At 36.8% G+C, this 24,548-nt stretch overlaps 1 protein-coding gene across 2 annotated transcripts; it reads left to right on the forward strand.

Annotated features, from left to right (window-relative positions):
• Positions 1 to 18: 18 nt before the first annotated feature.
• On the forward strand, positions 19 to 24,548 carry LOC117306935 (plexin-A4-like). Of its 2 annotated transcripts, XM_033791514.1 has the most exons (39): positions 19 to 207; positions 1,129 to 1,237; positions 1,867 to 1,955; positions 2,722 to 2,850; positions 2,956 to 3,071; positions 3,204 to 3,336; positions 3,581 to 3,734; positions 3,828 to 3,927; positions 4,212 to 4,329; positions 4,545 to 4,679; positions 5,679 to 5,774; positions 5,898 to 6,006; positions 6,653 to 6,834; positions 7,118 to 7,272; positions 7,867 to 7,984; positions 8,288 to 8,424; positions 8,559 to 8,723; positions 8,975 to 9,110; positions 9,236 to 9,472; positions 10,234 to 10,410; positions 10,931 to 11,138; positions 11,571 to 11,713; positions 12,496 to 12,626; positions 13,302 to 13,367; positions 13,964 to 14,038; positions 14,321 to 14,387; positions 15,262 to 15,415; positions 15,893 to 15,993; positions 16,688 to 16,787; positions 17,034 to 17,089; positions 17,554 to 17,667; positions 18,016 to 18,064; positions 18,319 to 18,392; positions 19,065 to 19,202; positions 20,417 to 20,580; positions 21,143 to 21,290; positions 21,778 to 21,918; positions 22,134 to 22,187; positions 22,848 to 24,548. In XM_033791514.1, the coding sequence occupies exons 1-39, from the start codon at positions 100 to 102 to the stop codon at positions 22,947 to 22,949; spliced, it is 4,788 nt and encodes a 1,595-aa protein (XP_033647405.1). In that variant the 5' UTR covers positions 19 to 99; the 3' UTR covers positions 22,950 to 24,548. The 2 variants fall into 2 exon arrangements, with proteins under 2 accessions (XP_033647405.1, XP_033647406.1); XM_033791515.1 differs by lacking the exons at positions 19 to 207; positions 1,129 to 1,237; positions 1,867 to 1,955; ... (3 more) ...; positions 3,581 to 3,734; positions 4,212 to 4,329 and adding an exon at positions 14,875 to 15,021 and having other exon boundaries at positions 3,832 to 3,927.

The following is a 24,548-nucleotide window of genomic DNA, read 5'->3' on the forward strand; positions in this document are numbered from 1 at the left end:
GCTGAGGACATGGTGTTGTATGCTGTGTTTGCTAAGTATGAAGGAGCTGATGGGACTAGTGATGTACCTATTGATCAGTCAGCATTGTGTGTGTATAAGATGAGTGATATTTTAGATGCCTTCAAGGAAGCAGTCAGGGGATGTATTCAAGATGGAGATGAGTACTCAGTGCAGTACTTGGAAGGATCCATCTGTAGTACATTTCCAGTGAGTATAAATAATGATCACCTTTAACCACCCCGTATACTTCAAGCTTTCAAGTTATGAGCACGTTTATGATAAGGGACATAATGCAAGGATCCAAATGTACTAAATTACCAGTAAGTGTATGGTCTCCATGGTGAGATATTTTGTTGAAAGGCACTGAATTCCAGAGAGTTTATATAAAGTTAAACTAATCACTTTTTAGGGATTAAGATTTTTACAATATCAAGTAGGCCTACAAGTAATTCTTGCAAAATTCTAAATAAAGTTTCTGTTTTGTGTATTTGTAATATGTAGGACAAGAACAAGGTTGTGTAGTGTAAGGTTTGTCTGTAAAGCAAACAATTTACACAATTATTTAGATTGTATGCACAGCTAACAAATTGTCACCACTTGTGCATCTTGTAAACAATAAACACCCATGCATGGCTCCCTCTAATTCAAACTGCTTTCTTTTGTTTAATTTATTATTATTCCTACAAATACAGGAAAAACAGATTTATGATAATTACTGATTCATTGTTTCCTATGACCAAGTAAAGCAATTCAGTTTGTATAAATACATTGTCACCACTTAATCCTCATCTTGTAAATAAACCACCATTGTATGCTCCTTCTTATTCAAACTGTTTTCTTTGGTTTATCACTTAATATATAATAAGAAGAAAACCAGAGTCACAACTTTACTATAACATTCAATGTTCAACGGCAGTTTTGTTTGTTATGCTGGTTTGAGCTGTTGTAAATTATTAACAAGATTTTACACAATAATTTTCCGAGTGCTCTCTTTGAAATCACTATGGATATCACACATAATTAGTTGTTAAATGAATACAAACTTGAAATGGCCAGTTAGTGCTTGTATGTAGAACCGAGTTTAAGTTTTGGATAGAGGCTAAAATATTAATCTTGTTCACTGTCTAGGTTGGTCCAGACCCTTTTCTGTGTCATCCTACTGAAAGTGGCACTCAAGTATACAAATACGCTAAAGGCATTGATGCAACAGCATCCGATGCTGTTCTGGAGCTATCAGGTATTAGAAACAATTTCCCTTGTTCTTTTATTTCTAGATAAATCCAGATGTGTTTCTGTGTCATCCTTGTGCTGGTGGTTTAGACCTATTATATCGGTATTCTAAAGGCATTGATGTAACATCATCCACTGCTGTGCTGGAATTAGGTATACACAAAAATACAGCATTACTAAAACAACTAGTTTTCCATTGAAGGGGAAAAGAGATGGTCAAATTTACAGCTTTTATTATTATGAGCCTAATCAATTGCTTTTTACTGAAAAATGTTGTGAAGGAAAAACATTTTTGTAAGGTTTTCACAATGCAAATCCAATTGCAATTTTTTTGTTTAACTACTAATACTAGTTCAGTATTGAGGTGTTATTTATCAATTAACCATTTGGAAACAGTTAGTAAATGTTGATATATTTTTTTTAAATGCTTGTGTTTCCCCTGTGTTTTCTAATACTTTTCTTTACATTTTGACATTTTCTAAATGCTTGTGAAGCCCGTGTTTTTTGATAGTTTTTTGCTTGTTTGGTAAACTATTTCTCATTTGAACAGGACCATAATGTTGAAACAGTCTCTGATCTGATATATGCATCCAATATAAATAGATGTACAATTGAATTTTGTCTTGTCATTTCAAGACACTCTGATGTCATCCATCATTACAACTACTGAGATGAACCACACTGTAGCTATCATTGGAACTAACTCCAATGGGGAACTTTTAAAGGTAAGTATATATTAACAAAAATATATATGTTTCATTGGTTTCTTGCATCGTTTCAGAGCAAATTGAATTGACCATAGTGGAATTTATATCATCCTCAAGTTTAGGAGTAATTCATTATTTTTTCCTTGAAAATGTAGGTAGGAACTACTAGGTGGGTTAACACATTTAAATGTAATTCAAGATATGAATAGAAAGTAAACACAAACAAATAAAACCTTGGGCGAATTTAACATTTTAAAACTTTAAAACACTGCAATGTTTTCTTCAGTTTTGTAGGTCTAAAGACCGGTCTCCCCTCGGGACCTTCAGGTCTTTGACTTGGATTTCGACTACAACACTGAACTTCTAACCTCTCCTTATTGACAAGTGTTTGACCATAAATTATTACTGAAAATAAACCTGCTTACAACCACAAACTTTACCATAAAAGAATATTTTAAAATTTACACACAAACATGCACACGCAGCAATGTTTCCGCCTTCTGGAAACATTGATATGGAGCAAAAGGAAGGGACAGAAAAACAGACAGAAGATGAAAACATTGAACAAAGGAAAGTGATTTCAAAAGGACAAAGGAAGGGTGGGGTATAAGGACTTTGCAAGTGTCAAACACAAACTTTACAATGATGACCTGTAACTTTGGTATAACAAATGACAGCACAAATCCATGATTCAAGATTAAACATTATCCCAGGTTAACTATTCATAATCGTATTATGCAAGATGGACCCATTTTATGCCTATCTTTAAATTGTTGTGTTACAGGTTCACATCCAGAGCAATACCTCAGCCAGACTGTATGAAAGAGTAGACCTTGATATCACTGGATCAGTCCTTAAAGATGTCAAGATTAATGACACCACAAGAGAGATGTATATTCTCACTGAACAAAAGGTACATTTAGGAGGAAGAAATAGTTTGCATCATGCTACTCTATTTCAATTTCAAACTATTTGTTTTTGTTTTAATGTTTTTTTTGTTTTTATTTGCACCATGTAGTTTTTGAAGATGCGTGTTGAGAATTGTGGTCAGTATACAACGTGTGAGATGTGTATTGGTACGGATGCAGGGATGGATGGAGACCCATACTGTGGCTGGTGTACTCTGCAAAGACAGTAAGTATTGTGTCTTGGCTGAGTAATTGAGAGTTATTACATATGCAGGGAAGGATGGAAACGTCAGCTGGTTTAACAAATTTGGATCACCTCAAAAATAACTCTGTATGTGTTTTGTTAATACCTGTTTAGGTGCACCCTGTATTCTGAATGCAAGATGCCTGATGTGTCTACCCGATGGTTAGCCTATAATACTGCACAGTGTATTGAGATAACCAATGTGGATCCTTATGACAATCTACCAATCACTGTCACAGAACAACAGGTAAGAGTAACTGGTTACTGACTTTGCGCATTTCCATAAAGCTGGTTGGCACACAAAATTGCTTAACACAGGAAGTATTGCTTAGCAGAGGTGGACATCCCAAACCGCTATTAATATTACATTAGTGTGACCCGGTGGCTTTATGTTCTGAATATCCCCTTCGCCCTTTCCCTTTTTTCCCCCTCTCCAATCCACCTGTATCTGTGCCACTAGCTTATTAACTACCAATTGTATTATTTACTAGATTACTGTGAGTGTAGAGCAGTTACCAGACTTACTGACCAACATGACATATGAGTGTTGGTTTGGATCCTACGTATCTCAAGCTACAAAGACTAATGAGGATCTTAGATGTGTCTCCCCACCTGGTAATAGGATACCACCAATTCAACAAGGAGGTAAGTCAAACACTAAACTAGGGCCATTTGTTGCTATTGTTGTTGTTAAAATAAAATAAACAAACAACTTTTTATGAATGTTCCATTTTCCAGATGATGCTGTTCAGGTTACACTAAGCATCCATTCCAGTGAAACATCAGTCAGTTTTGTGGAAACAAGTTTCTACTTCTATGAATGCTCCACTCATACTTCGTAAGAATATTTTATGTTCGCTCTTGCTTTAACTTTGATACTTCAGAAGAATATTTTATGTTCGCTCTAGCTTTTTAGATGACACTCCATTTATGGTACGCAAAATGTCTTCATTGACTTTGGTGATGATAAAGTTTATTGAGTTCCAAATTACTGAGTTCCAAATTCTTTGATGTGGTTAACATTGTTGATACTTTGTCCGTTAGCATAGTACACTTCTCTAACCCATAATCCCAATCATCAGCTTAAATTATTTTGTTGTTTTGTATTTGTGTTTGCTGTAGTTGTGTATCTTGTGTTGGTAGTCGATGGGACTGTGATTGGTGTGTCTTTGAGAATAGATGCACTCATGTTAGTTCTACTTGCTCAGGAGACAATGAAATCATCATTACGGGACAAAATGTAAGATCAAACTCTATCACAAATGTAGTCTTTTCCAAATACTGATATCTAACAGTTAAACAAACTGAAGATCAAAGTGTTGTCAACAAAGACATGAAACCATACATGAAAAATGTTTTCAATAACATATATGAGGTGTTATTGAGTTGTTCTGAAACATTTGAAGATCAATGAAAAAATGTATGTTAGTCAATGATTTGATATTTTTTCTTTAGAATCCAGCTTTGTCTTCACCCAAGGGTCCGGGTTCCTGCCCTCAGCTGCTGGCTCAGAATACTAAAGTCCTTCTTCCCAATGGAATTGAAAGAAGTTTACAAGTCATGACTACAAATCTACCTGATCAGACCCAGGTTAGATAATATCTTTATTGGTCAACCAGCGTTCAAAGGCAAAATGAGTTAAATTTTCGAGTCAAAAAGTGATTTTACAGCCACCACCAACCCCCCCCCCCCACCACCAAGCAGAAGGATTGCAATTTTTTGTCTACTTTATGGCAATGAAACAAACTCTCTAATATACATTAAACTGTGTTAATGTATAAAGTCTTCAATGTATGAAAATGAAAGCAAACAAACAAAAGTTATGCTTATAGAATACAGGAAGTGACTGTTAAAAATTACTATAATTAACAGTGCTCCACTTTGAAATAACAAATCAATTAATTACTATTCACATGAAAGTTTGGTAACAAAGAGGAAATAGTTAAAAAATAATAAAATTGTTTGACCGTGCATTTTGTAAGTGCTGCATCATGAAGTGTCCCATTTATTGTGTGAATTACACCAACAACAAAAAACACTTCAAAAATAACAGCAATCACAGCCTAAGATTACAAAAACCCAGACATTGGAGAGAAGGAACTAAGAGATAGAAAAACAAAATGAAGTAACTTCATAGGAAAAACTAAAACAAAAGGCCCAGAATGAGTAAGTACTGAAATAAATTGTCAACATCTCGTGTTGCTGAGCACTTTGAAAGGAGCGGCAGTTTTAGCATAGCATAGGTATAGTACAAATGCTGGTCTGAGACAAAGAAAGGATACAGAGAAGAAAAACAAAATTACAAAATAAAAAGGACCTCATAAAAAAAAACTTTTGGAAAGTGTTGTATCAATAGCTTCATGTTGTTTTTATCAAATCTTTTAAAACTCCCCAGAACAAATACCTGTCACATTGTCTCTCTATCTGAAATTACAGGGGGCTGTCATTAAAGACAAATTATGGTGTAAAAGTATTTATACTAAGCTATCTGTTCAAACAGAATTGGTTTGACTTCTGTGAAAATAAAAACAGTACAAACCTTCTTAGAATGAACGCCTTGTAACTAACATTTGTCTCTTCATCTCTTAGACTTCTAGCTTTGAATGTAGCTTTGATATCGAGGGAATACGTCAGACTACAACGGCACAGCGAAATGATGATACCATCATGTGTGGAATGAAAGCTGTAAGTTTTCTCAAGCCATTTCGCAGAATTATTTGAAATTGGAAAGCCAAAGTATCATTATTGAATCAGACGCCAAGAGTTGAGTTGAACTTTGTTTGATATCAACCCATTTGTACTCCACAGTATACCTACACTTCCACTGATGAAGCAGAGCTGATTGTGAAACTGACTATTGAATGGACAGACACCAGTAATAACCCTCACATTCTAGATGACTTATTCAGCAATAAAGGTGAGTTTGAGTCAAGGATGTGGGGTGGGGATACAGGCACTTCCATACACAAAAGAGTCTAACTTTACCCTAAGTAAGCCGTGGTCAAGTGGTTAGACTGCAGGACTTGCAATCACAAGGTTGTGGGTTCGAATCCCCCAGTTAACCGCTGATTTCACAATGACTAGAATAAATATTGTCGTCTAGTTAATGAATCACAATTTTTTGATTTGTGTAATTCATAATCATAGACGTTAAACCAATGTTTGTGAGAGAGAAATTTGCTGTGGCCAGCTTGGTGTTTATATCCCTTGTGGGAGTTTGCCGAGTTCCCTTGATGGGAAGATCATTCAAACAAACAAACAAACAAAGACCCTACCATACAGTAGCTAGGATCCCATGAGGGGTATGTTGCTGACTGAGTTCTCTCTGGACTGTAATGGTTTTGTTTAGCACAAAAAAAAATTGAGCCATCTAGCATTACAATATAAAAAACCTAACAATCGTAAGATAAGTTGATTTTGATCATAAGATGCCTTCCAACCCAACCTGTTCCCTCCAGCATTCTAATCGGAGACAAAGGTAACCTTTCTAAAGCATCTTTCTTTTTATGATTTATAAATAAGACATGCAAAGAAAGATTTTAAACTGCTACTTTTTGCTACAGCAACACTTTACAAGTGTGGAGTATTGAAGCCAGATTGTAGTCAGTGTGTTACTGCCAGGCCAGAACTGGAGTGTGTTTGGTGTAATGCTATGTGTGAACTAAGAGAGTCTTGTACAACAGCAGAAGGAGAGTGGGTTACCCACAATAATAACGCCAACTGCCCTGATCCAGTCCTCCAAGGGGTGAGTAGATTTATAAGTTTCTGATTACAACTATGGAGTAACTGGCGATGTCAACTGACATGACCCTATCATCCAAGAAGCAAGTAGATACCAAGTACATTGATTATTGACAACTAGGTGAAGGTCTGTACTATTTTGTTAACGACACTGTGAGATTGTCAGTGTATTGATTAGTTAAAGAAGGAAACACCTGCAATGAATGTGGAGGAATGTGACCCATACCCGAAACATGTTTCTGTAACTGTAAGTGACTTGTTCACTTAATTTTGTTTTGATTGTTTAGGTGTATCCATTGAGTGGACCAATAGAAGGTAACACCATAGTATCTGTAATGGGTACAGATATTGGCACAGGGTTCCATACTGTACTGAATGTGATGATTGGAGACCAAGAATGCCATCTGGATGGACTGGAAGCCTATTATGAAATAGGCCACAGGTAAGAAGTTTTACAAAACCATCTTAGATGGACTAGAGGCTTACTTTGTACTCAGTTGGAGGTAATTGTTTGATCACACTGTTGAACAGCTGAGTTTGTGTAATCTTTTGTTTGTTTGTTTATTGGTTTATAGAGGTGTAGGTGTTTGTTTGCTTGCTTGCTTGCTTGCTTGCTTGCTTGCTTGCTTGCTTGCTTGCTTGCTTGCTTGCTTGCTTGCTTGCTTGCTTGCTTGCTTGCTTGCTTGCTTGCTTGCTTGCTTGCTTGCTTGCTTGCTTGCTTGCTTGCTTGCTTGCTTGTTTGTTTGTTTGTTTGTTTGTTTGTTTGTTTGTTTTTTAGAGAGGGGTGTCTTCACAGCCACAGCTTAGCCATTTTATTTTACCATTGTGATCACTTTGTTCTTAAAAAGTTAATATATTTATTATTGTGGATTAGCGGGATTTGAAACCTCACATTGTCCTTTTTGTTCGACTCCAGCTGCACCAGCATTGTAAACAAAATAATTATGGCATAACAAATGAAAGATATTTCTAACAAGACGTTATATAGATTCTTCAGTTATGTAAAAAAGAAATATAATCTTACCTTATTCCACAGTGTAAGTTGCCTAACTCAATCAAGAGTTGAAAGTGTTGTGCCGGTATCTCTTACAGTCAGGGGAGGTGATGGGACAGCACTACAGGAAAGCAAAGGAAATGTCAACTTTCAATATAGGGTAAGTTTGATTACAACTCTGATGGGGTCTGAGTGTCTGTAAAACTTGGAACTGTTGAAAATAAATCAACATTAAGTTTTGAAATAAAAACCATTCAACATGGGATCTATTTTCTATTTTCTAGTCCTAGATTGCATTTCAATCAATCGCTCAAGATTATTTGAAGACAAGATACAAAAAATAATTGTTTCTTTTCCAATGAGATCAAGATAACAATTGATTGTTGACAATTAGAAGGACACATGATGTGCTTGATGTTAATGTCTACTTTATTTGTATTTCTGATTCTGATTTTCCTGCCAGGTTCCATCTATTACAAGTTTCAGTCCTCGTTTTGGACCAGCAGCTGGTGGGACTCGTATAACAATCAATGGAATGGCTCTAAATACAGGACGGAATATTCAGGCATTCATTGGTGATAAAGCTTGCATTATAACAAGGCAAGTAAAGACATAAACAATTAAGTCATAGAGGTAGAGCCTGTTAATCAGAGATTTTGTTGAAAGAATCATACCATTTATTAACCGCTGGTTAAAAAAAGACTTTACAGTGATGTGTCATGTTGTATTTACAGCCCAGTTACAGAGACTGAAGCAGTGTGCACAAGCTCCGAGGGGTCTATTGGGCAGACAGAAGTTCTCAAGATGTCTTTTGATGGATCAGATAAAACAAGCGAAGTGTACACTTTCAGCAACAACCCTGTCATTACTGAAGTCAGTCCAACCACCAGTATATATTCGTGAGTACATCTACAAACAATAGTTGTTAATGACACTATATATTTCTGTTGAAATTTCTCAATTGACCACAATCTTCAATTTGTGTCTTATAAGGCTGCAGTTTCACAAGTAAGTTGAAGCTAAATGAAAACCTCATTGAAAGCGCTTAAAAATTTAAGTGTAAAAATAACCTTGTTATTTCCTAATCAGAAAAGCTTAGCTACTTTAATCCTGCATTTTTTTACCCTTTGATTTTACTGTAAATACTCAGTGGTGGTCGGGAGATGGTTGTCAGAGGGACTCATCTAGACACTGCCCAGATGGCTTCACTTATTGTTACAGTTGCTTCTCAAATCACTAAGAGATCTGTCCGCAGTGAGGGACCCAACAATATTGAGTTTGTGGAGGTGAGTCAACATAAAAATTATACTATAACATTTTCCCATCTTACATCTCGACAATTTCAAAGATTAAATGTTAATCACAACAGGACTTTTAACAAATAATTGTTTTACAAATTTTGTTTTTCAAGAGTTGTGCTGTGGAAGGCTCAGAGATCATGCGCTGTACAACTCCCAATATAACATCAGCCGTAAGCAGATCTCAATCCAAACATACTGTGACATTTGGCTTCATTATGGACGGTGTGAGTGACCTCTTAACGTGGTCAAAAGACAACAACATTGGCTTGGAGTTCTTTCCTGATCCAGAGTATGACGAGTTTGAAAACGGCTTGTTTGAGAAGAAGGGAGAGTTGATGACGATAATGGTGAGGTTTTATCAATTTAATGTCAATGTCTGAGTCTGTACCGACTCTCTGTTTCTGTGTAGACTTGATTCAAGTCCCGTTCTCGTGCAAGAGGTCCCTAAGTATATCCGCTGTTAAAATGTAGCTATTGGGGTTGTCCCGAAAATGGGACTTGACAGGGACGTTTCTTACTTCTGCACGTCATTATCGAAAAAATCTCCCTGAATGGGAAGGAGTACAAAACCAATGGGAGCTTGGAAGCCCTGCCCCATCGGTAAAATAGTCATTATACTCTGTGACATCACGGTGCAAGACACTTAAGTGCATGCGTCTAAACGCGGCGACATATGGGGGCGGGCAAACTCATCGGCAGGCAAGGGGGTGTCGGTACAATTTATATGACAAGATGGAAAATTTGTTGAAAATCAAGGTAAAGTAATGCTCACTGATTCTAAAACTGGAAAGTATAGTTTCCTTATACCTTGGTTTCAGAGCTACAAAATAACTATAAACTACGTAGCTGTCATATTGTTAAGGGTTTCATATTTGTTTGTGTTTCTTCAAAATTTGTCCAACGTGTTTATGATTTGAGTTTACAGCTAAAAGGGTTGTGTGTTTTTTCCAACAAAGACCGGTTCCCCCAGCCATTTCAATTATCAGTGCAAGGATTTCTTCGGTTTTCTTTTTTTTGTTATGTATTAAATGAATCCCTTGCCATTTTTATTGTTGTCTTGAAAAAATAGTGTTCTAGCTTCATTTATTGATATACTGTTTATTTAAAGGGTAAGCTTATCAACAAGGCAATCACTGAATCAGAAGTCATCATTTATGTTGGACCAGTGAGAAGTGACGTAACCTTCATTGAAGAAACAGCCCTTGGTTGTATTTTACCCAAGGAGCAACCACCTGCTGGGGACTTCACCGGCCAAGACAAAGAGAGAGGTCTTCCTGTGGTCTGGGTAAGTCTTAAGAGAAACCTCTGTTGCCATAAAGAAACAACCATCTGAAGTACAATTCATGAGCCAAGACAAAGAGAGAGCGCTCCAGAAGAAACCTCTTTATTGCTATTTATTCATGAAAAAACCATCTGCCTAGAACTTCAAGGGTCAAAAGAAATGCAGAGGGCTTCTCGTAGTCTGGGTAAGTCTTAAAATAAATCTCAGTTGTGATCTACCAAATAAGAAACAACCATCTGACAATGAGTTATTGCATTAAGACACATAGACAGGGCTTTCTTAAGTCTTGGCAAGTCGTAACACAAATCATAGTTCTAAGTTCACATTGTAGAATGGAAGAACCATGACAGAGCGCTTCCTGCGGTCTTGTAAGACAAAATTTCCTTGGAACTCACTTGAGAAACAACCTCCTCATAAAATGGCTTTATGAAGTAAGAAAAAGGGGTGAGATGACCCAATTCTCAGTTGTACTTATTTCTTATTTCATACGATTCTTAAAGTACTCAAATTTTCTTCTTTTCAGGTGGTTCACAGCAACCTTGAGTTCCGCATTGGTTACATCTCATATCCTTCAGCCAATGTAACTATTGCTGTTCTAGCGGTTATCGGGGCATTGACTTTCATTATCTTAGTCTGCACGGTGACATACCTGACGATACGGCTGAAGAGAGCCAGGCGAGATGCTGATCTTCTGGTCTTAAAGAAAGACCTTCTTGAAGATGTTAAGAAAGGTCAGAATTAAAGGTCACAGAATTTACTTTATTGATTATATGACCAGGGGACAATTCTTCAGTTGAAGCTGATATTATGCAGAAAATTTGTTCTAAGCTAGGTTTCTCTGCTAAAAAGCACGAACAAGTTGTAAATCAGTGACAAACATCAGCCCAAAAGCCGTTAAGCAGTTTTCCCTACTAAGCAAAAAGAGCAATAAAAACAAAGATTGGGGCACCAGTTGCCGTAATATAAAGTTTATGAAATGTTGGCTGGCTACCTTTTTCTACACTGAGCAGTTTTTTGTTCCAAGTAAGTTACAGTTCCAAAACGGCTGTGCCTCACAGGGCAAATGAAGCTTTTGATAAAGATGACATATTGACCTAAGATAATCACAGTTTATCACATCCACATTGAACAAGATCATACTTTAATATCAATTTGAAAAACAGGACTCTCCCAGAGAAAATTTGACATTCTCCGATTGACAAGTGACGTTGAAGAGAGTGGGATGCCATTTGTGAGTCACCGTGACTACGCTACTAACATGCTGTTCATTGGACAAGAGGTTCAACCAACCACAACCGATGAAGAGGTAACATTGATCCACACAAGAGACTGCAAGATCCCCTGAATCAGAGTTGTCATTAAGTCCAGTGGAATTTTGAGTATATCTCAAGTCTAGACTCCCAAGGGTTTGGTTTCTAGCAGGGCCCAATTTCACAGAGCTGCTTAAGCACACTGCTAACAAAATCCCTGCTTATGCGTTGATGAGCAGGAAACCAGGCACAAATTGTATGCGATTATGGTATTTTGGCTGGTAACTTTATTCTGGTAAGCATAATTTAGTTTTGCTCAGCTTATTTTTGTGCTAAAGCAGCTCTATAAAGTTGGGCCCTGTTTCTAGAGTTCTTAATAAAAGTGAATCTGAAGTCAGGTTGCCAGACCACTTGACTTATTTATAAACTCTTTCTCAAGAACCACAGTTGACAACAAACCATCACATGCTAAATATAACTTTTGCTGCAAATCTTTATCCTGACCAGTAATTCTACTCATGACTTAGTCCTTTGAATTCCTGTTTTGAAAATCTTCAAAAGTGGTGACACCAAACACCAAGGGCCAATTTCACAAAAAGCTTTGTGTGTGAGAATCTTATTAATTACTCAGCACAGTGTAATGATGCAATTCAATTCACACCTAGATGTACTTAAGTGTTTTGTGAAATTGAATGCAAGGACACAACAAAAGGAACTCAACACCAAATCCAAAGTATTTACTATATAACCCCTTCCAAAGAAACAGTAAAGTTAGAGCAAAATTAAAACAGCAAACCAACCTCACCAAAAAATCATTCATTTTTCATTCTGTGCATAGTACGGTGAATATGCTATGGTTGAAGAAGCCATGATGATGTTCTCTGAGTTGCTAGGCAACAAGGACTTCTTATTAATTTTCATCCAGACCCTAGATACAAGGAGTTGCTCAAAGATTTCGGTCAAAGAAAGGTGAGAAGTTTGAGACATGATTTTCTGTCTGATTCCCCCTCCCCAAAGAATATTAACACTTTATATTAACAATTTCTTTCTTTTGCTGGATATTCGTAGTACATGTAATATGGATTATTTTCTCAAGGTTTATTTTGTCAATTAAAAAATTCTGTATATATTTTTTGAAAACTATGCTAGGATTATAGGATTTGAGGCTATGCTAGGATTAAGATCAGTGATATTATAAGTTATCACACCAGCGCAAGTGGAATACGGAAAAATATAGTGCTTCTGCGTCCCATATCCAACTCGGCCTTCGGCCTCGTTGGATATGGGACGCAGACGCGCTATATTTTCCGTATTTCCACGAGGGCGCGTGTGATAACGTATTTATCTTCAGCAAACTTGGCGCGTGACATAGAACACACAAGACGCATGGTAGTGATATTAGCCCTGCAATATAGGTTTTTATCACCACTCCATTCTGCCAATCTGATTGGAGGATTAGCGCGTACTTGAAGATAATGTATTATATATACGTCCATTGTTTTGTGAAAAAGTAGAATGTAATATATACAACATTTTTGTTTACATCCTGATAGGAACAACCAGGTTGGACACACTGGTGGCTCATTTACCAATGTACAACATTACTACAATTGGTTTTGTTTTTGCACAATTTCCTATTTCTAGACAATCGATAGCATCTTTACTGACTGTTACCATGGTACTGAATGACACCCTGGATATCCTAACAGAGTAAGTCAAACTCTAGGGACTGCGTTGATTACCTATATTATAAGTTGCTTCAGACTACAAAGAGCAAACTTGTAGGACGGTAATTTGGAATACATATCAGATGGAACAGACAATGGCAAACTAAGGACCTATAGCAAGAAAACTCAAGACTGGGATAAAAGGTCACAAATATTTAAAACAATTTTTTTTAATTTTGTACTGAAAGAAAAGCCATCAAGTGAGGCTTGCAGAGACACAAATGATTCTCTTAATAAGCTGTGGTGGTTCTGAGAAGAACCAGTGGTGATCAGTGAGACGTTTCAACAAGTATTCTTTGACTCTCCTTATCAGGAGAAAACTGGACTCTGTTGCTGAGTGATGCTTAAAGTCTGTTCAAGAGGTTAAGCTTGCAAGAAGTCTTCAAGCTAAACCTCTTTGGCAGCACACAGCAACATAGTCAGCATCCTCCTAAAGACAATCAGAGTACACTTGTGGAAATGTTGAGTTGTTTACCACTGGTTCATAGTCTATAAACGAGAATTATTGGCATAGTGTCACCGCAATTATCTTTTTAAATTGTTTAGTTATAGCCTACTGAACATTCTTGTTATTTTTAGCGTCTTGTTAACGTTGATGTCACAGAAGATTAAAGATGCTCAAGCCACCAATCAGGAACTCCTACTCTTCAGCAAGTAAGCTAAGAACATTACCTATTATTTCATTACACTCTAAAATTCTCTTGGGGATAATTGACCTGGATTCTAATGTGGCCTGACTCATCACTGGGTCATCCTCGGATGAGGATCCTGGTCTTTGGCAATTACCAAATGTGTACCCGGCCTGAAAGGGTTTTAAACCACCTGTTCATTGCGAAATCCCCTACAACTAAAAAAAAAATACCAATAGTATTTTGCTCGTGCAAACCTTAAGTGTCTGAATTGAAACAAATGTACATATTCCTATTTATTATCCAGGACAGACAGTGTTTTTGAGAAGCTTCTTTCAAACTGGGTCTCCCTATGTCTGTATGACCAACTGAAGGTAGGTCATTATTTGAAAACGTTGTCCGAATAGTATTGTGATAATTAAGAACAATTGGAATTATTAAATTACAAGTGATAGTAGTGCACGTATAATAATTATAAACTACAGCATTTATAAGGCGCACTTTACTGAAAATAATCAATGGTGTCGGTCTGGAAGAAGTTAAAGTTAGTTGCAGTGTTGCCAAGATGTTGGAAAGCAAGCATGAACAAGTGTGTTTTAAGTTTTTGCTGGAAGAGAGTGATGTTGTGCATTTGTCTGCAGTGTTCTGGAAGTGAATTCCAGAGTCTCACAGTCTATTGCATGATTTCTACTATTGTTTTCTCTTTCCCTTTCTGTTGTTTTTGTCTGTCTGTTTTTGTATGTCTAGTGACGACTAGAGGGCCTGCATGCCTGTTCAGGGTTTCCCCTTTGCACCACTTTGTATTTCGATGTTTGAACATTTGAACTAACCATGGTTCCTTTGTTATTATGTTTGATATAGAATCACACCGCCTACCCTCTGTTTGTGTTGTACCGTGCCATCAAATACCGCACTGAACAAGGTCCTATTGATGTCGTCACTGGCCAGGCAGAATTTTCTCTTAACTTTGAGAATTTACTGCAAGAAACTGTAAACTTCAACATCTTGGTAAGTATAAGACATCCATAAATCTGATTCTCTGAGACCTACTAAAGACGGTGCAATTCTTGTGCATATTCAAACATATTGAGAGCACTTTGATCCCATGTTCATAGCTTTAATGCATGGAGGAAACAAACTCACACACACTTTACTTTAAAACCACCTTTTTCTGCCACTTACATCAGTAAGAACCCGACTAAAATCCGACAAATGAATCATACAATTATTTGTATTTGTGGGTTTTAGACACTGGTAGTTCTCAACAGAGAGGGACATGTCATCAAGGAAGTCAAGGTGCTAGACGTAGACACCATCTCCCAAGTCAAGGAGAAGATCTTAGATGCCCTCCATCTCAACAAACCCTACTCCAGCAGACCCAATGCCAACCAAGTCAGTCTTGGTAAGTTACTCTTAAATTGCTTTGTAAAGACAAGACACTGTCTCCCTCTGTTTGACATTCATCAATTTGGGGATTCTGTGTCAAACAATTTTCAAAAAGGGATATTTATTCTCAAATTTTAGTTGACTCCATTGAATGTCTCACACACCACCTTAATTTTTGACCAGAGGGCTTTCTGGTCCAACACTCCAGCAGAAAATAATCAATTATAAAACTTGATCGCTTATTACTCACAAAATCTTGCATACTTAAACACAATATTATCCTCAGTGTGCACAGAAGTAACCCCTAAAATTTTCTAAAGAATTCCCGAGATTCCAAGCACACATGGGTGGGTGGGGGGGGGGGGGTCACAATTCCCCTTATTGAACACCAATATAGTCTGACTAAGGCACAGTTTCCCTTCCTTTAAAGCAAACAAATATTTCTCAAAATAAGAAGATTATCTTTAACATCATTGTGGCTTTTTTATGACAGTTTGGCATCAAAGAAAGAACGAGCGTCTGATCTTGACAGACAAGAGCATCAGACCTCTCACTAACAAGCCAAGTCCACTCAAGACCCTGAAAGATTTCCAAGTGAGTAAAACACAGGATAACTTTATCAACAAAACTGGGGCTTAAAATAACATGGTTTCAAAATATTTATCTGAAGTTCAAGGCGCTTATAACATTATTAAAATGCAAAAAGCAGCCATAGACCAAGTGCAAATTCACAACTATGTTTTCCCATATCCTGTATTTCAAAACTGTCAAAGCAAGGTTAGAAGTCCTGTCACAGTGATGTTCGGATAAGAGCACTGAACTCAAGCTCTGGTGCTTCTGTTCAGCAGAGTGTGGGTTCGAGGGCAGAGATGGTTCTTGTGATTGGTTTAGACGAGTAGCGCATAGTCACACATGCTGTACACTCCCCCAGGGAGCTGAAATGGTTTAAGAAATTGTTTAAGGCCCAGTGACCAGGGGTAATGTTTGAAACGCTTACTTTGAGAAGCCCTTAGGTGTGAAAAGTGCTATATCGAAACTGGTTATTATTATGATTTCTATTACAACACCTTCGTTTTGGGTGTCTGTGTGTGTGTACATTGTTTTGTGTGTGTAAAAGTAGTAAAGACAACTGAGCATGCTTTCACACTGTATTTGTACATCAGAATACAATGACTGCAAAAGGATTGCAGAGGTTTCAATCATATTGCAGGTGATGAAAACAAAGTTTTTTAAAGATAATACAATTAGGTAAGAGTTTTCACTGGTTCCCTGGTATTGCCTATAATAGGTACCTGACAGAGCACCAGTTACCCTAGTGGATGAAGGCACAGGACAAGCTGAAAGTTGCTGCGGACCAGTGCATCAGGATCAGGACAAAATTACACATGGTAAACAATCCTTTAAAATAAGTTATACACCTTTGTTTTAAGAAGTTAGAAACTCAAAGTTGGCTGGTATATCTTGGTGAGAAATCAAGTATCAAGAAGTATAGTTTGCTTAGCACAAACTGAAGTGCGTACAGTTTTTATTTCAAAAATTGCTAGGCCCTATTGCCCCCCAAATTTAAATAACAAACCAAACAAACCAAAACTGATGGTTGGTCATTTTTCCTTATTTTGTTTCATCATCTACAGAATATTTTACCGTCCAAGTTGAAAACCGCTCAGGAGGATATCAAAATCAACATCTGGTAAAAATCTAAAGTTACATCAAAACGACTAGGAAGGAACTATAAATAAATAGTAAACCTTCGGGTGCAACCATGTGTAAATATCTTTTGTGGGAGTGTTGGCTCTGAGTCAAGACCACAAAAGAGATTTACACATTGATGTACCAGCAAGTTTACTATTTATTTAATGTTTCTTCCTACTTATCCACACCATGTAAAGCTTTTAACAATACTTATCAATGTGACTGTTTAGGATATTGCTATGGGATCCAATGTGTTTTCCCCAAAAAATGATCTTCCTTTTATGGCACTCTGGAAGTGCACACAGAAATAATGGAGCCAACCTTCAACCTCACTCCAAAATCACATAATAAAACATCAGTTTACTTTCATCAGTACTCTTGTCAAAGGATAACTATTAAGCATTAAGATTCCTCTCTCTTTGAAAGTAACAATGAGTAATCATGGTAACAATTGTCTCCTAGGCTATGGAAGCTGAGTCCACATTCACTGAGGAAGGTGGTTACTGCGTCCCAACAAAAGGTAGCATCCAGCAGAAGATCTCTCATAATGAACCCCAACCAGAGTTAACAACAAATGTAAGAAACATTTACCAATTCTATGTCAACAATCCAACAAAGAAACTAAATCTCATCCTCCAATTATACCAACATGAGATTTAGTCTAACTAATATTTACAACAATTGCCAGCAAGCTTTGAAGTTAAATTTCAGATCATTGCACTGCTTTAACATTTTCACTGCTGCCCATTACAATAAAATCAAAATAATTTTGTCCATGCTAAGCCACTAAATAATTCCATTTGATGAAATATTATTTCACAATAACTTTGCCTGCATTTATTAACAATTAAGAGATGAATTTGTGGAGTGTTTGATTGGTCAAGAGTTTTCATTGGTACTTTTCTTGTTGCTGGTTACCTGTAGGTCACTGACAGTGCACAGCAGAAACAGTATGAAAGGGAGACTGATTATGGTAAATATTGATTCTGAAACACAAATTTGCTTAGGTTTTCTTTGAAAGTGTAACCATTAATCAAGAAAACAACTTACATTCATGAACAGAATGCCAGCTGTTTATATTTACACAGTCTGAATATCACTCAATAAAAACACAGTGATTTTTATGAGAACAAAATCACAATAATACCAAAAGTTGTCAAAACATCTCCTTAAAAGTATTCAGCACCCTTAAAAGATAAAGAGATAAATCTTAAATTTTCTTCCCAGAACTCATGTCTCTAGATAACGCTGGTTTGGAAGATGAAGAACAAGACCAGGAAGGGTTCAGAGATTGGCATCTGGTAAGTAAAATAAATAAATAGATAAATAAGAATTTTAGTGAAACATTGTTGCAAAAAAAATCAGTTGATAAATAAGGGAGCCTTGCCGGCGATGGCAGAGTGGCAGAGAATTGGAGGGCAATTGCCGGTGGACTCCGGTGGGTCCCGGTGCAGCTCTGTTCCCCATGAACCAGCTGGACCAGAAGGGTCACGAGTGCGGTCAGAGGAGGAAGCCTCCATGCCAGGAGATGGCCAACAATTCTTCATACAAACAGTGGATCAAAATGCTTGACGAATACTTACTTCACAGCAGTTTTATACGGTACTTGTAGAAAAAGTGGAGTGGCAAAGTAAGGGTAAAAGGGGGTGCACCAAGTTTTTCTGGGGTACCTCTTGCCAATTACAACTTATAGTTTCCGCTTGTATTTTTCCAACACAATCCCCTTTTTAAATAAGATAATAAGACTAAAACAAATACACTCGTATGTAACTGTTCATTATAATTTTTTTTTATATAAAACAGAACATCTTATTCAGGTAAATTGGAATCTCAACCAATAATTTTAAATGGAACTGGGGGCAACCGGGTTTTGGGGGGGGGGGGGGTCACCGAAATAAATTTGGGAAAGTGTCAAGAAGTGTTCACGCTTACTAGAGAAGGTGTGTAATTATGGTAACCGTTTTCCCCAATAGACTCAAAAGAAGGAGTCTTTCAGGATTGAGGAACGCTGCACCGAGCAACAAGGAAGCAAATTGTGCTGTATTTCACTCAATAAACAGAGTCAGTGGGCTGCTAACAAGGTCCCGTTCCAGAGAGTTCTCTCATCAAAGGTAACCTTTTTATCAAACAAAAACAAGTAGTTTTCTGAAATGCCACGATGGATCGTTTACTTCCTCTTCAAGTTTAATAAACTGCCTAAGTAACTTATGTCTTGGGAGAAGTTTGGGTTCTTAGAAGAGCTGATGTGGTCTCCACATTTCAAACAGTTCACTCTGCTCGTTTTCAGGAATGTAACTGCGCAAAATATAATATTTAAAATCCCAAGACCACACCAGCTCTTCTCAGAGCCAACACTTCTCACAAAAGAATGTTTTTACCGGTACATGTTTGCACCCACAAGTTTACTACTACAGTTTTCCTTTTGTCTCAGGAATACTTCCTGTATTTTGATTGCATCATTGATATAATGAATTAAGAAAGTCTTGCCAATAATAGCATTATCTGGATGCTCGTGACTCCGCAGCCAACCAACATAAACATGGTACGAGAGTACACTCAAAACAAGCAAAGACAGTACAAAAACAGGAAATCAAGTATATTCAAAATCAAAACAGCGATTGAATTTGCAGACTCTATTTTCCGAATGGCTGTTGATGAGGCATGACCGAATTAGAGAGTGTTTTATTTGAGATTGGAACCACAGTATTTAGTATTGGTGGAAACGTTGTGGCAGGAGATTCTGTCCCCCCCCCCCCCCCATACCCAGAATTGTGTATAAATTACTTCTGGTAGCGCCCTCTTTTGAATCAACCTCCTTCAGCCTGTGAGTTTCCCATTGGGACCGAATCTTCATAAAATACCGTCATTTTGTGCTATTTATTGCTGAAGTTGCACCCTCTCAAAGCAATAATGCACTAAGCCCCAGTCGACTCATACAAAAAAATATCCTACCAACCAAGGAGGTAGAAATCTACCTCCATGAACCAACCAAGTGAAAACTGAACACCTAGCACTGTAATTAATATGCAATCATGAAGGCACCTCTCTGAAAGGGAAGATGATGTAGAGATCTCAGTTTCAAATATGGGAGGAAAACCCCAACTGGGGGAAGACACACACAACCAAGCAGAGGGACTGAAAACCCCACCCAAATACAAGGCTTCCTCTGGGGTTTGAGCCAGGAGTCCACAGAGGAAGGCAATGTAGCATATACCACCAAAAGCCAATTCTGAATATATTTATAACCATACAGCATGACAAATTCGACCAATCAGTCATAACAATGAAAATCTGTCTTTTTATTCCTTGAATACCTCGACAACAGAGCGTCATCCAAGAGTATGTCGACAACATGTTCCAGACCATTCTCTCCGTGGAGAGCGCCCCCAAGGCAATCAAGTTCCTCTTTGACTTCTTTGATGACCAGGCAGACATGTATGACTTGAAGTCCAAAGACCCCGAAATTAAATGCGCCTGGAAGAATAACATGTGAGTAAAGAATGGCAGAGTGGAAGAGGGAGGCCCCATGTTCCCATATTTTAAGACATTCTTTCCCTCTTGTACAGAAGTATCCCCTCCCCCCAAACAAACAAAAGTCTTCTACAGAATTCCCGAGATTCCCAGAACACAAAGAAGACACAACAGGAAAGGGAGTACACCTTGTTACATATCAAGTGCCCCCAATTCATTGTTAAAAGGACCCCTACAAAGGATTCAGCTCACATTATTAACAAACTCAAGAGTATAAAACCTCAAAGTTTCACCAAAATACTAAACAGCATTGTAGAAACTAAACCATAGACATTGATCAACCTCATTTATAAATATTCACATCACTATTCACAAGTTCATGTCAAGTATTAAAGATACAAGTTCCAACTATCTTGAAATGAGACGAACTGAGGCTTGCATGTCTCCCTCATAATCCATTGCAGTTTGTGAAAGACGCTTAAGCCTAAACACCACTTTCTGCTTGGATACATAATTTTGCTTAGCTGTAAACTTTATAACACTTATAGTCTAAGATGTTTTTATAAATTATTTCAAACAGTTTGCCTCTGCGTTTCTGGTCCAACGCCATCAAGCATCCAGACTACATCTTTGACATCCAACCTACTCTGTCCGTTGAGGCAAGCATGGATGTGATTGGTCAGTTATTCCATGATGCACACGACACCAAGACTGATAAACTTGGACAGGTAAAGAGAAACTGATGACAGAAAGGGTGGCTTTCTTAAAGGGTGGCTGTCTTAAATCACAGAAAAGCCAGATTGCATTCCCTTAGTGTCTGGTATAATAAACTTGAGACAATTTTCATCAGTGCCATTCTGCAAGATACAGACTGTGTATTCAATGCTGTAAAATTATTATTATTATATATTTCTGGTAATGAAACTAAAGAATTCTCATGAGTGAACTTAACATCACTCTAGCTTGCAAGCCTGAGGAGCCAAACACAATTTCTAACAGAGGAAGATTTTGCATTGATTGGATAACAATGGGGGGAGCGGGTAGGGAAGCCGTATGAGTTCAACAACCATCACAGTAAAACAATAAACAAAGTAATAAAACAAGATCAAACCACTTGAATGTTCTCCTTCAACCACTTTAGATCTTACTTCCAAGTTTCTGGACTTACTTATACCTTTGTGGTTTACTTTTGATCTGAATTGTTAACATTGACAGGAATCTTCCATCAACAAGTTCCTGTACAGCAGAGAGAAAACCAAGTACCAGCGTCTTGTCCGACAGTACTATAAAGGTGTGGAGGAGTCTACACCGGTAACCACACAAGACCTCAACACTGAACTACAAAAAGCAAGTCAGGTAAAAGGACATTTCACAATCCAAATTTTTAAAAAACAGTTATCAAAAATTCAAGTTAAATTCTCAAAACGTATTCAATTTGGTTAAATAATAAGATTCCTTCACACAGCACCATTAAATCCTTTTACTCCAAAGTAAAAACTTGAATACAATGCTTATTTAGTTATATTTGGATTCACACTCGATGAATTCAATTGTGTTTGTTTTCTCTGTAGAATTTCACAGGATTGTTCAGCAAGTTTAGCACCTTGATGCAACTATGGGATCTTGTAAGTTGATTGATTTTTATTTGTGAGAAAAAATGATATCATAAAACATACAATTGACACACAAGTTATATTAAAGGGGAGTTGTTCATCCAAAAAAACACCTACTCTGTTCTGTAGTTATTAGTTATGTTAAAATATAAATTTGCCTCTTAAAATACAACCAGCCGAACATTTGATCTGCAATTTTGTGGAGTAAAAAAACACACACAAAACCCCACAGTTTCAACGAATATTAATGTGAATAATTATTGTCTTCTTTTACAACCACATTAATTTCAAAACAAACCCTTTTTGTACAGACAGATGTGCCCAATCAGAACGCAACGTGTCCCTCGAATGTTTTTAGGTACATCATGCTAGATACCTCTGTATACATGTACGCCAGAGTCAAACAGTGCACTCCTATACAGTGTCCACCACGCCTCAAAAATAGTTACAGGAATACCCTAAACATGAAATCCCATCAGCTCTATTCCCTCTTCAGTCTCCTGATAAAGACTAGATCACCTTCTAGTTGAAATGTCTGGAATAAACCAACAGTTTCAGAGGCACTACTTCTTCATAGAATGGATTAATGCATGGCATTACCCCCAGAAATTAATAAACATCTCAATCATGACAATTATTAACTTCTCTTTCTCTCTTTCAATCTGAAAACAGCTTCTTGTGGTGTTGAAGACAAAAGATCAAAGTGATCAGAAGCATCTGGGATGCTTGCTGCAGGAAGTGAAAGAAACACTCTCCAGAGGCGATGCTTTGTAAAATTGCCCCAAGGATTAAACCTGGTTTTCCAGGTCAACTTCTGCCATTTAAATTCACACCTCAAGTTGGATCAATCAAGGTTCATTTAAGCTACTATTTCATTCAGTTTCGTTTTGGTGAACTCATTATTTTGTTCTGCTCATTCAGATTCATTTCAGTCATTGCAATTCATTTGTTGGCATTAAACACTACATGTTCCCTATTCAGTTGATTGTCCACCACCCATAAACACTTGATGTAATTAAATGGTTGACAAGCCTCTTGCTGCTGGCTCTTATGAAATTGAATGAAATAATTGATATAATGAAGTTGAATGATCTTATACTTGAATAGTGAATACTTAAGTGTTGAGGTTGAATGACCGTTGAATGCTTAAAATGTGAATTTTTAAATGATTAGTATTTGAATGAGCTGTGTGTTAAATAACCAAGGGTTCTTTGTTGACATTGGCCAGGAAAACATACAAGAAAGTAAGAGATAATCATTAAATGAGATGAGACTTGAATAATGTAATGTGTAAGAAATGTTGCTTCCCTTAGACAGGTTTCTGTTTTGATTTGCCTGAGACAAAAATATACAAATGTCTGTGCATAGACTTGAAATAATATTACAAAAAATGAGGAATGAAAATAATAATGTCTGTCTGATCAGTTTTGAGGTTTATGTATTTTTCATGGTAATATTTTATTATTTTTATTCTTCTATTTTATTAGCTGAAATGTTTTTCAAAGTAATAGGTTTTCCAGCACATTTTGGACAAAATACTTCACATTAGTTTCTAACAGTGTAGAGTTTGTTGTGTTTTTTTTAGGCAGTAATTCATGAAGGTTTATGGAAACTCCCAATCAGAACCATACCCAATCAGGCTTAAAGATATTTAAATAATGGACTTTTGTACTCAATTTTTACATAATTTTGACCCAGTTTGCGGTGATTTTTACACAGATTCTTGGACATGTTCACCCAGAAATTTGTCAATAAATTAATAGTGGTTTTTAATTTTGTTACCACTTATAGTAAACAATGAAAATGTGATTTTTTTTGGCAAGACTGTGACGGTTAATTTGTATTTTTGAGGAAATTTTAACTTGTATACCATTTCAGTTTGTCTATTAATATTTGTTTAAATGACAGTTCATAAATGCATGATTGTATAATACTCAGATAAATGTATGTTATTAAAGACATTTAATTATCATCTTCAAGATGTTTATAAGTTGAAAGCTGTCATGCTACGTTGAAAATATGACATAAAGTATGAGGAAGTGAGACTTCGGGTGAAGTTTAAACACTCTTGTCCACAACATCACAAGCTGGAACATTGCCCTCACTGAAGTAAGTTGAAGCCATTCATTGGCTAAGAGTTTTACCCCAGGATGAATGCAGGTTCTATTCCATGAATGTTATACTTATAGGGTCAATTTTTAGGAAGAATATTTAATTTAAGCCAATAGTTAAAACTTTTTCTTTGTACAATTGTTTATTATTCTAAATATTTTAAAATTGTGTTATCAATTTAGCTTATTTTTTTAACAATTAAGAATTGTAAGCAGTGCCATAAAGTTGATCAACTTTATAAACAATAAAATATACAGAAGA

Source organism: Asterias rubens, chromosome 2 (genome assembly GCF_902459465.1).
Source record: "Asterias rubens chromosome 2, eAstRub1.3, whole genome shotgun sequence".
Classification (NCBI taxonomy): Eukaryota; Metazoa; Echinodermata; class Asteroidea; order Forcipulatida; family Asteriidae; genus Asterias; species Asterias rubens.